The sequence below is a fragment of the Phodopus roborovskii genome, unplaced genomic scaffold, assembly GCF_943737965.1.
Source record: "Phodopus roborovskii unplaced genomic scaffold, PHOROB, whole genome shotgun sequence".
Classification (NCBI taxonomy): Eukaryota; Metazoa; Chordata; class Mammalia; order Rodentia; family Cricetidae; genus Phodopus; species Phodopus roborovskii.
In genome coordinates this window covers 13,269,409-13,283,356 of record NW_026126424.1, presented here as the reverse complement: position 1 = coordinate 13,283,356, position 13,948 = coordinate 13,269,409, and the positions used below count along the sequence as shown (strand labels likewise).

The 13,948-nt window shown below is 34.3% G+C and overlaps 1 protein-coding gene across 1 annotated transcript in view; it reads left to right on the top strand.

The window, feature by feature from the left end:
• The window catches only part of Dpyd (dihydropyrimidine dehydrogenase), an 817,241-nt gene that overhangs the window by 170,914 nt on the left and 632,379 nt on the right, over positions 1-13,948 (top strand). The window contains exon 4 of the mRNA XM_051185598.1: positions 1,967-2,054. Within this exon, the coding sequence (XP_051041555.1) occupies positions 1,967-2,054 (88 nt within the window). The remainder of the gene's footprint in view (positions 1-1,966; positions 2,055-13,948) is intronic.

The window sequence follows — 13,948 nt, the reverse complement described above, 5'->3', positions numbered from 1 at the left end:
GAAAATGAGGGGACTCATCCCCATGTCAGTGAGTGATGTAGAATTCATTCTCAGACTAATTATTAGAAGATTCTGGTCTTGTGACACACATGGGTGTGGTATATTCTCTGAAGTTGTAACACCAGCTGGATATCTTTCTTCATGTTCTCTTGCTTAAGACCAGACTAAATTTCATTTCTTTTTTCCACCCTAACATAGTCCTTCCACTTCAAACCTTGGCATGTACCATTTCCACTCTGGAGTCATTCTTTTGTTTACTGTGCTACCAATCCTACCACCATTTGCTTCTTTGGCATTCACCCATCATTCATGTCTTCATTAAGTATTCTTGCACTCAACAAACCTCTGCTTACTTCCACTCCAGTATTACTAACCCTCCGGTATCCTCCCTTATATTGTATTTTGTTAAATCTTACATTGATCTTTGGACCCCTGAAGTGATCTTTATATTTCTGCACTTTTCATTTAGCTATGTGCTCTGATATGTTTATGTTCTCTATATTTTTCATTCCTTTCTGTTACTGTAATAAAATTAAACAAGATTGGGTAATATGGAAAATAAAGACATATTTAGTTTACCATTTTAGAGGGTAAAATTCCAAATCACACAGCACATGGTTATCATGTGAGCCTTATGATAGATTTCATCTGAATGGGAAAGAAAACGCATAGCAATAAAGAAAGTCAAAAGATAAAGAAAGTCAAAAGGAGGCAAGGAAAGAGCTAGGCTTACTCTTCTGTCCTGGGTCTCTTATAAAAACTGATGTGACCTCATCTATTTTTCTTTTCTTAAACCAATACTTATAAATGACTTGTCTTCCCAGCAAGCTCTATCTGTTGGAGATTTTACACTACCTCCCTGTACCATTTCTTTGAGGACCATACCCCTAACTTGGTTGACAAGCTTAATCTATCATATAGGGGATCAGCAAATGTTTAGTAAACAAGTAAGTAGATGAGAACACACACACACACACACACACACACACACACACCATGTACAAATGAAGGATGGTACAGTCAGTGTTTGCATTAGTCTCCATTTCACAATAACATTGTGGCATGGTGTTTCTCACAATATAGTTATTAATATCACCTCAGGAACCAGTAACTTGGGTTTGCCGGGAGCTCTTCAGTGAAATAAGTACATCAGCTCCACAAATGGCACTTAGGTATACTGACCGTTAGTCATGCCTCTGGTTAGTTCCTTAAGAAGAAGAATCTGAATTAAAATTGGGAAATGAGGGAAGTAGAATTGGGTATGCAGTAGATCCCTGTGGATTAGTACCCCACAGTGGCGTAAGTAGTTTATATCTCTATATAATCACACATGGGCTGCCACTAGCAGAGGGTACAAAGATCTTACTGCTTTTCCTTAAGCTGAAGGCAGCCATGAGAAGAAAATGCATTGTTCTTAAAGGGAATGAATCTGGGCTACTCGAAACAGTTATGACAGAACTCACTTGTGCTGAAAGATACCAGAGAAGAGGATGAAGGAGGATGCATGAGGAAGTAAAGGAAATAGAGAACAGCAGAAAGTTTGGATAGAGGAAAGAAAATAAGGACACTGTGAAAGTTAAGATATAAATCCCCTTTGTGCTTGCATAGACATACAAGCTGTGTCATGAAACCTTGTATATATTAAACAGTGTACTGATATATCAAAAATTGAAAGACTCCATAAAAGAGTGAATGATGCATGTCTAGTAGACACCTCCTAAAACCTAGGAGCAGCTCTGAGAAAACATGGTGTGAAGTAACAGAAGGTCACTATTGTAGATATCTTAGGAAGCATAAAATTTTAGAAGATAGGCTTTAAGTGTATACTGTATCACTTAAAGAATGCATGCTTCATGGCTCTAAATTTTATATATGTTAAATGTAAACCATGAATTGGTATAAGATAAAAAATAGAAAAGTGTCATTTTTTTTGTAATTTTCTTAACCCAATTATTCTCTTCCTTAGATGCTTGAAATGTGCAGATGCCCCCTGCCAGAAGAGTTGTCCTACAAATCTTGATGTTAAGTCATTCATCACAAGTATCGCCAACAAGGTGAGCTCAGAGATCATAGACATAATGGGACCACTGCACTCATGAACTCACAGCAGATGTGGTGTTGCTAGTACAAGACCTACACAAGATAAGGCCAGTCAGTATTTCATCATGAGGGTAGATTATGCCCCCACCCCTAGCTGAGGAGGTATTGAGAGTTGATGGCTTCTATGGGCGGGAGAATCAATATTCTTTTGGGAAGTGACCACTAGTAGATCAACCATGTTCTAGTGAATTTCCACATACCCATGAAACTATAAACGGGACAAATTAGACTCAAAGGGTTAAAGAAACAAAACAGCACATGAGGTTGGCAATAGGATGGGGAGGATCTGAGGGGAGCATTGGTATTGTGAGGAATAGACAGTAAATATGATAAAACATAGTCTCTGCATGTATGGTATTACCAAGGAATTCATAAAAATATTACATAATCTGAACTTACTGCTTAGGTTGTAGGACATGACATTAGTCTTCATTTTCATATTTGGTAGGATTTGAGGTGCTGAATTTTAGTTTGACTGCTTGATATTAAAGCAGTGAAAACTATTGATCTAGTCACTTTCTCCTATAAAGGAGATGTAGCATCAGACTTCTAACGATACTGCAAAGTGAGACATAAATAATACTTCATATTGATATGTTTAGTGCAGTAGTGAAAGTACCTAATTATTTTATTGATACAAAATTTTGTCTCTCTTTGTTCAATATGGCAAATCTTACAGTAGTGATTTCAATGTTGTTGATAGTAACTACTGAGTTACTGAGTACCTACTGTTTGTCAGTACTGAACATTAAGATGTACTTGCTGTGACCATGTCATCATTGTCTTAATAGTACACAATGAAAGATAAACAGAGGCACTTTCTAAATACCCACTTATAGTTTCTTTTGTTTGATGCAGCATTCCATGTGACCCAGGGAAATTGTGCATGCAATGTGTGTGAAAGACTGAGTGTGAATATACACACTACTTCTTTGGGGAAATGTATTTTAGCTTTAGAAAACAGACCTGAGACATTATGAATAAAGGAAGTGGAAATAGACCAATTGGTTGTTATTAGGTTGTAAAAATCCATGAATAACATATTCCATGTTATTAATCCTTTAGAGACTAGGAAATATACTTTACTTTTATTGGAAGAATTATGGAAAGATATCAAGTCTTAAATATCATAGCATCCAAAATATTCATTATCTCAAGAACTCTGTCTTACTTGGTAAATAATACCACATAAATTTTTGGAAATATTGTTCATTTATACTAATATGTATAAAATACTAATATGTATAAAATAATATAAAATACACATTAGCCTAAAATATTCTGGCTAAAGCACATATCTAAATTAACAGTACTCATATCAGAAATGAAGGGGTTGGTTGATGGCCATCAGGCAGAAGAGTGTGCTAATTAATTGCCCCTGACCAATCCCACAGCAGTATCTAAGCAACCCTAGCTTAACATAATGTACATATCATATCTCAAAATCTCTCCAAATTCACAGGAAAGATAATGACAAAAGGGGAAATGCCATTATTAGAAATGTTTCTATCATGTCTGAAAGATATGAGAATGATCTCTTTTGTTGTTAAAACTTCTTCTGTTTTTTGGGTTGGCACAATGGCTCAGTGGATAAGAGTACTCAACGCTCTTGCAGAGGACCAGGGTTAATTTCCCAGGACCCACACTCTGACTCAGAACCACACATAATTCCACTTCCTGGTTAGCTGTCATACTTGTCTGACTTCCAATGGCATCAGGTACATATGTGGTACAGATACATACAAAGATACTAAATACTCATGACATAGGACACAGGTAAACATTAACAAATAAAAAAACAACCTCTTTCTATTTTCTTATTTTATTTGTATGTTTGTATTTATTGAAACATGTTTATATTTACACTAAATTTTTTGAAGATATTTTACTGAAAATTTCACCCTTTGTCAGGCTATAAATCAACTTTTTTAAAGAATTATATTTCTAAGGATGCATATGCACTAATCAAGAAAGGTCAGTTATTTCTTTTCTTTGAAACCTGCAGGTGTTTAGACATATACTAGCAGTATACAATGTAGGCTGTTCTTTACTGCTCTGCCAGTGGACCTGAACACAAGAGGTGGGGGGTTCATCCTAGGGTGAGAGGGTAATTGAATTGCCTAACTCAATGAGCCTTGTGCCTGTTTGGGAAAAAGATGTCATGGGTGTTGTATTGTGTTAGGCTTCTGTGATTCACTGGAGTTTAGACCAATACTTCCATTCTTTATTTTCTTACAAACTGGATTACAACTCTGGTTTCGAAAGCTACACTCAGTTCTATTGTCCCTCCACAGTCAGCTTTTCTCGGTTTCTCTAGTGCAGGCCATTGTTTGCAATTGTCTCTCTCAATTGGAAGTATGCATTTCAGAGTCATCAAACTGTGAACACTGGGCTATATTTCTAGAGAGTTTTCTTTTTGAGAAACATTACTTTATCTAAGAGTGTTTGAAGCCAGTCTATAAATGTAATTGGGGGTGGGGGAGTCTGTTTAAGTATTCATTTCATAATCCTGTGTTTTGAACAACAGTGATGTGTTCTCTTTAAAACTATTGTGTTAAATGATAAAATATTGATTCCTCCCCCTTTCCTTTGCAAAATTTTGTAGATATCTGTAGCTATTATATACACATAAATTTAATAATACACATGACACAAAAGTTTTCCTTGGATGCGTCAGTGTAAACTAAAAACCACTCCTTTGGGTTTTGGGAGATGGTTCAGGCAGTAATGCACTTGTACAAGCATGAGAATCTGGTTTTACAGCCTAGATCACACAGAAACTGGGTACCATAAGGTGGATCTGCACTCCCAGTGTTCCTACAGAGAGATGAGAGGCAGGAGGAGAATCCCTGAGAGCCCCTGGGCAGAAGCCTTCTATACTCAGAGGACGATAAAAAGAACCTCTGCAACTAACAAGATAGAGGGTCAGGACTAATTCCCAAAATTGTCCTTTTACCTCCATAGGCATGTTGTGTCATGCATATGCCCTTGTACACATTACACACACACACACACACACACACACACATGAAGCAAATGTTCTTTTTTTCCCCCTAGAAAGAACTACTGGCACATTAGATTTGCAAAAGCAACTGGCATAAATCTCAGAGGCACAGAAATTCTAAGCTGGAAAATTTACTGGTAATTACTACTGAAAGTAACATGTCTATGTCTTGAATAAGTTCTCTTGGTATATACGTGTGTGTATTTGGCATGTGTATTGCATATGGTCACAGATCTGAGTAGTGGGATGGCCTCCTCTGAGTTTGAGTTCCATTTTCAACTGCTAAGTGGTTCATGCTCTCACAAACAATATGCTGATTATCTTTTTCTGGAGTAATTGACCAAAACTATGATTGTGGTTGTCTTACTTCTTTAATCAAAAATTGCCAGCTGCTCCTCAGTGCCTAGAAAGTCATGCCTTAACACATGGTGTGTGATGGAGAAGCTGGGTGAGCTTTCTCTCATTTTTATAATAACTATATACTCCAAACACCTGGAGAGTCATAAGTTATTCCTCAGTAATTTTTAAATACATAAATATTTCAGGTGTGTAAAATAAAAGTGTAGCAACAAGATTTTGGACTTTCCTTTAATCCAGGGTATCTAAATTGATAGGACTATTATTATGAACATCTCTATTTCCTGGACATTGTCACAAATGTAACCAATGTGCCATTGAAGGACACTTCAAAAGAGTTTTTTTTTTTAATTATTTTTTTTAAAAAGAAAACATTATCTCTTTTGACTCTCAAAGTCAATGCCATTGTCTAAAATTCTGAATGTCCCCATGTGGTTTATATCAGGAGCTCTAAACTCCTGTGCCAGTTGCAATCCCAAGTGGCATGTCAGAGAGTGGGCATCAGATATGATAGTGGGAGCTGACATCAAGGCATTAATCAAAGTAGCTATTATTGTACACAATAAATTACTTTAATTCAAATCAACTCTTCTACCTCAAAAAAGTATTTTGTATATGTTAATTTTATTTTTTTAACAGTTGATGTATTATAAATGCTACTTTTAGTCAATATTGGGTTAAATTTATTCAAATGTTGTCCATTTATTTTTATATTGATATCTTGGAGTCTTTGTGTGGAAGCTTTTTATGTCTCTTGGCTTCCTTTAAAATTTTATTAAGAAAAGTTGTATGTTTATAGTTTTTCTCCTGAATCTCTTTATTTTTTTAATTAATGTAAAAAGAAATATTTTATCCATTGAATTAAGGGTTTGCACTTTTTTCTACTTTTATTTCATAAAGAATGTGATTTCAGGATCTGTGACTGTATTTGGAAGGTGAGGTGAAGTCACATTATCACCCATTTGAAGATAGTTTCCTGGGAAGGCAGTATTTTAAAGTGCTTTATCAATGATATTAAATATCATTATTGTGATTTATCTATAAGCAATTTCTCTTCCTTTTATGGGGATTCTTTAATATGTAGGTTAATGTCTTTCAATATGAGGCAATTTCTCATCATTTTTCTCTTTTTTATCTTATAAAAAATTTTACATACTAAAATTTCCTACTTTTTAATAGAAATTTATCTTTCATACATTTATCTCCATTATTTATTTTTTGAAGAGAGAGAATTACATTGTAATTACCTTCATTTCTCTTTTGAGTAGTACTGCCAAATCCTTCACCAACTTACCTTTACCAAATAGTTTATACTATACAATGTACTTTTTCTATTTTTCTCTTATATATTATATCCTAAAAGCAGTTTCTCTTTCTTCTTTCCTCCTTGCTTTACCCCTCCAAGGTCCTCCCCCAGACTACTCCTTCATATTTCTTCAGAAAAGGGCAGACCTCTAATTGGTATAAACCAAACATGGCATATCAGGTTGCAATAACTCTAAGGACAACCCCTCCTATTAAGGCTGAACAAGGCAACCCAGCAGAAGGAAAGGGATCACAAAAGTGTCTGCTCCCACTGTTTGGAATTCTGCAAGAACACTAAGCTACACAATCATATGCAGATGGCCTAGGTCAGTTCCAGGCAAGCTCTCTGATAATCGGTTTAGTCTCTGTGAGACACTATTAACTTAGTTCAGTTGATTCTATTCTTTGGTGTTCTTGACCCCTCTTGCTTCTATATCCTTTCCTCCCCCTCTGCTGTAGGATTCCCATCTTGGTCTGATATTTGGCTGTGGGTCTCTGGATCTGTTTCCATCAGTCACTGGATAAGGCCTCTCTGATGACAATAATGCTAGTCTCCTATCTACAAGCATAGCAGAGTATCATTGTAGAGCATTACATTGACTTGTTTTTTCATCACTAGTCTATCTAGCCTCTGGGTCCTGGCCCTCTGGGTGGTGTCACTCATGTGTTTCCTCTTATGGCATAAGTCTCAAGCTTAACCAGTTATTTGTTGGCCACTTCCATAATTTCTGTGACACTTTTACCCCAATACATCTTATAGGCAGGACAAATTATAGATCAGATATTTTGGGGATGGGTTAATGTCCCAGTCCCTCCACTGGAAGTCTTTCCAGGTTGCAAGAGAGAGCTGGTTCAGGCTCTGTATCCCCCATTCCTAGCAGTCTTAGCTAGGGTCACCCTTATAAATTGCTGGGAGTTTCCATTGTGTTTGGTTTCTAGCTTGTCCCTGAGATGTCCCCCAATTCCTGATGTCACTCCCAGTACACTCTCCATCCATCCTCCTCCAACCTGATCCTTCTTATTTCTAACCCACTTGCTCCCAGATCCCCTTGCCAAAGTATCTATTATATTTCCCATTCCTAGGGAAATTCACGTATCTCGCTTGAGGCCTCCTTATTCTTTAGCCTCTTTTTGTCTATGGATTGTGGCATTATTACTTTTACTTTACAGCTGATATCCACTTATAAGGGACTGCATACAATGTTTTTATTTTGGGGGCATGGGTTACCTCACTCAGATGATTTTTTTTCCTAGTGCCATCCATTTGCCTGAAAATTTCATTATGTTATTTTATAACAGCTGAGTAATACTCCATTGAGTAAATGTACCATATTTTCTTAATCCATTCTTCTGTGGAAGGACTTCTAGATTGTTTCTAGTTTCTGGCTATTATGAATGAAGCTGCTTAAAAAATAATTGAGCAAGTGTCCTAGTGTAGATAGCTACACCCAGGAGTGGTGTAGCTGGATCTTGAGAGATAGCTCAGCTATTAAAGGTTAGACTCATGATCAAAAAGCACCTATTGTTTTTAAGAGATTTTTAAAAACATATTTATAATCTACCAATATTTATCTAGTTTCTCAAGCTCTATTGTTCTAACTACAGGTAAAATATTTACTTTCCTAGTCTTTAATTCCACTCTCCAGAGTTGTTAAGAGTCTGTTTCTACAATCTGTTCTGATTTTGCTTTTTCTGTGATCACATAGTGGTCTTTGAGAACTCATAAATGCATGCTTCTATATGAAGGGTTTACACTTGCTTTTGTCAGGAAGTAGCTTTTACATTATTTTTCTGAAGTATCTCAAACTACCATTATTTTCCTTCAAAGCAAGCACGACATACAGATTTAGCCAAAAATAATCTTGAGCGCTGGATTATTATAAAATCCTTGAATGGCTATTTCTCTCCCTCTTTGGATAGTTACAAGGCTAAGTCAGGAAGAGTTTTGTAATTTCAGATATGAGAGGAAGAAGGCACATTATCTTTATGTTTGGAATAAGGTAGGCTTGTATAGACCTTGCTTTATAGTAGGGTTTGATTTGGCTTCACAGTTTGGGTGAACCTTGAACTTATTCTCAAATATGCTATGTTCTCACAATTCCCAATGATGGAAATCCATATTCACCTTGTTGTTAAGAATATTGAACATAATTCCAGGTATACCAATGCACCACTGGCTTTATCGTCCTCTTTTGTTTAGAGATATACCTATTCAAGTACTCATTAAAGGTAGCTTTACATAAAATATCTTCTCTACAATTTTAATTTCAAAACTAGAAAGATCATGGCAAAAAACAGGTATTCAATTGAAATGGTGTCAATAAATCAAGATTAATTGGTGAGAAGTCTACATTGATTTGAAGAAGTCCAAAATTTTGTAAGAAATTGTCAGAGGGTGACTAAAAAAAATGATATGTCTTAACAGATATTGATAAAAATAACTAAAGCTCTACAGTGTCTGTGTAGAAAACTACAAGTATGCAGAGTGAGAAGTGAATGTATAGGTAATATAGGTGATGAATTTGAAATTTTGGTTAAGTAGAAAACATGAGTCACCCATAAGTAGTTCTCTAATAAATCTAACTTCTGAAACTGGCCATCATTGGAAATATATAACACAGGGCTGGAGAGATGGCCAAGTATTTGAGGCTTCTTGCAGAGGAACCAGGATTGATTCCCAGGTACCTCTTGGCTGGGTCTGTCTGTTAATACAGTTCCAAAAGTTCTGATGCCCTCTTTTGTTCTCCATGGGCATTCACACAGTAAAAAACACAAATGCAGGTAAAACACCCTCACACATGAATAAAAATAAATAAATCTTTAGAAGTATCAGACTAAACTTATATACATTTAATATATTGAAGGATAACTTAAAATTAAAAGCTGCATATTAACTGAAAGTAAATATTAATATACACATAGGTAAAATCTACCATTAAAATATAAACTAAATGCAAATTATTTTGCTGTTTATTTAAGACTAGTATTAATGTCATTAAAATATAACTGAAATTTGTGAGAGAAGAAACTGTTGCAGAAATAGATAAATGATATCAACAGTATAAAATGCTGATACAAATCATTTATAACCATAGTAAGTTGTAGAGTTTCCATATTTTCCAGAGTATATAAGTCAAAAGATGGGCCATCAATGTTTACTCCTCTTAGTTGTTGAAATCAGAGTTAAATGATATTTTTTGCTCTTCAACAGAAAGGAAACAAGAACTCTTCTGCAACCCCTATATATATATGAAACCACAAATATATATGTGCACTTAAATATTTTTGTATATTTGTGCTTGTGTGAATATGTCTCTGTTGATCAATTGCATATTACAAAGTGCATACTATACTGAACTGTATAAATACACACATTCATTGAATGATGAACAGTGGTTTATTTTATATATATATATATATATACATACATATATATATATATACATATAATTCTTAAATGCAAAAACTACCACATTCATAGCATACATTTGATTATATTACTTAAGATTGCAGTGTTGACAAAGCAAAAACTAGAGATCCCTTTATTGTTGAATAAATCAATTATGTAATTTTTATATTATTTAATGCCAATATGTTATTCTACAAATGAATTGTATATATTAATTAGAAGTTTTCTTATTATATGAAAATATGCAAGTTGTTTAGCAATAAGAAGCATGGCACCATTTTGAAGAAATGCACTTTGGTTAGTTTATGCTAACCAGACAAACCAAATATTATATTAATATATATTTAGATTTAAATATTTAGTTATAAAATATTTAAATTACATCTCACAATATACCTATATATGTTATAATATACAATAAATTAAAATTTGAAGACAATGTAAAGTTACGAGAGATTTCAAAATAACATATAGCAGCTCTAACTTTTTTATTTCAGTGTTCAGATTGTACAACCTTTTCCCAAATGTCTTATAGTTCCATGTTAAGTCCATATATATATTTAGATGTGTTTAAATTCTCATTTTTCTTGTCTGTCAGTCTGCTTGTGTATGTATGCATTTATTTGTCCTTCTACCACAGAGAAACCAGCTATTTTAATTACAATGCTGAAGAAAATATATTTTAATGAAAAATGGTATTGATTTTCAAAATATTCTAGGTTTTCTTCATATAGACAACTGCTTCTATAAACCCAAAAGATTTCTCCAGATAAATATGTTTACATTATATTAAAATACTGATTCAAAGTGAGTAATACAAATGTATGCACACCTCAGCTACTGTATTATCAGTTAATAATTCTATTAAATGAATTTTCATAGATTTATTAATTAATGTGTCTCTCTCTCTCACATTGAGCTTGATATCCTGGCATATTGAATTTATTAGTTTTAAAGAAAAAGGACTGGTATATAATTTTGCATGTAATTTATCATATTGAGTTGTGTTGAGAAGACCAAAGGAGCCATGCCTAGTGATTCATTGGTGCTTATCTAAAATCTATCCTGTTTTGTTTTGTGGTTTATTGTTTTAGGATTGGAAAAGATAAAATTTTACTTCTGACCAAGAGATTAATAGAATTTGTGATTTTCTTCAGCATTTCTTCAGTAGCTGAGTGTTTCAGTCTTTGGATGCTCTGTAACTTAAAACAAGTGCAGATCAAATATAAATAGCAAGTTACAAACCACTAGAAAGCTGCAAATGCTTTGGTTAAGTGAAGACAGTGAGTTTCATTGTATAGATTAAGCCAGGTTTTAACAAGATATTTTTGAAAGTATATGCATATGTGTATATCTGTGTGAACATGAATACAGTAGCTACAGATGTAAGAAGAGAGCATTGGATTTTTCTGAAGCTGAAGTTACAGGCAGCTATGAGTTGACCATTGTGGGTGTTGGGAACTAAACTCAGGTCCTCTCCAAGGGCAATGTGTGCTCACAGCCACTGAGCCCTATCTATCCCCCTAAGAAAGTTCTCCATGAAAACAGCAGCATGATGTGTGTGTCCACAGACAAAGATAAAAGTAGCCTTTTAAAATTTTCTTTAATTCTCAAAACTATGTAACAATAATAATGTCGATAAAAAATAAGTTTGTATCCCCCACCTTTTTTTTTTTTCTATTAGTAGTCCCAAGGCAAAAGAGATACTACATCAAAAACAGGTAGCATAGGAATTAGGAATTTTAGTACTAAAGTGTTGAACAAAATAATCTACAGGTAGGTCAAAAGGAGTTTGAATTTAACTAACCTAAATAATGATCATATTGTTTGGAAATTTTATTTGCAATCCTGCAAGGATAAATGAATCATTCTTAATTGCTTATCCATTTGATAGTGTAAAAGAACTTTACAGAATCCAAGTGCAAAGTGCTTCTGTTTGATTCATACCACATGGTCTGTAGGAAGAAAGTATTTGTTGTAATTTAGTATTAAAATATAAATGGTGAATAAACAACATAATAATAATACGATTGTACAATAATAAAATTGCATAAATACTGTTAACACCTGAACTTTTGGGTAAAATGTATTATACAGTGAACTTCATGTTAAATATGTTTGAGTTTAGTTTTCTGAAACCTACTTTGATAAATTGAAGAATTTAAAGTAAATTATTACAATCAATACTAATTATATTTTTGAAAGCACTGGTGGGTTTAAATTAATGTATTTGGGATGGAGAACAGTTTTGAGAAATCTGTTTGTACCCACTGTATAATAACACATTTTCGTACATATCACAGCATACTGGCACTTAAGAAATATTTCATATTCTTGGCAATAAAGAGCCAACCCTCAAAAATAGTCTGACATTTTTTAAACATAGAAGAAAATAGTGGCATGAAGTTGCAGTCTAGTTATAATTCCTTAAATTATCAGGTATGTGATGATTAAAATATCACATATAGTGCTTAGAAGACTATCTCATGATACCCACTGAATACATGAACACATCTACATACATGATGTGTATGTATGCTTGCACAGTACATGATGTATGTATTTGATCAGACACTACAGTTGTTGCTCTAAATATTGGTTAGATTAGATTTGGGGGTGAGATTAAGCGAGCATTTTCTTATATTTAGCAGATAAACTTGCCAAAAACATTTGTTATTGAGAAATAAAAAAAATTGTCTGTTTTTTATTAAAATTTTTAAACAAACAAAAAACAATAAAGTTTAAATTTTTTTATCTGCCAAGTGTTGATATCAGGTGTATTTTGAATTAATTGTTAAATGCGATAATCAGTAGCATGCATAAGTTTTTCCTGCTTTGGATGATGTCCTCTACAATGTGGGACTATTTGAAGTACAGTAACATACCCAGAACTACTTCTTTAACACACTAGAAACAAAGATAATTATAGTATGTGTATGTGATTTGCATGGATTTTTACAACAAAATAATTATATTTGAGTTGTAATTTTGGTTACCTTTAACATATTGTCTTCTGTAATTCATGGAAAAGAAAAATAGCTCAGTGAAAAATTAATATTTTTCAGCCAGCATGGTAACTCATGCCTTAATGCTAGCACTGAGAATCTGAAACAAGATGGTTTTAATGGATTCAAAGCCAGTATGAGCACAGACCTTTTCTTAAGAAATAGAGTGGACCAAATAGACCTCAGTGGTTAAGAGCACCTCTTGCTCCTATATTGGACTTGGTTCAATAGCCTGTGAGATCAGTTGCCTGAAGATCAAATGACCTCTTCTGCCTCTGCAGACACTGGCTATCACAATGCTCATATACACTTGTAAGCTGTCTTAGTTATGGTTATGGTTGCTGTTATTAATTTTCATGACCAAAAGCAACTTGCAGGAAGAAAGTACCGATTTGTCTTATGTTTCTATGACATTGTTCACCATTGAAGGAAGTCAGGACAGGAACTTAAGCAAGGCAGGAATCTAGAGGCAGGAGCTGATAGAGAAGCCATGGAGGTGTTGGGAGTAGTTTTTCCCTGCTGCCAGTCCTACCACCATGCGTGCCCTAAATAACATACAGAGACTCTGTATTTGATATAATGCTGTTTGCCAGGTACTAGTTTCTTATTGGCTAGCTCTGTCTTAAGTATTAACCCATTTCTATTAATCTAAGTATTTCCACGTGGTCTCATTTTACCAGAGAGTGAGGCTGGCATCTGTTCTCCCCAATCTCTACATGCTGACTCCTCCTTACTACTTCCTCGAATCCTCCTTGTCTCCTAGCCCCG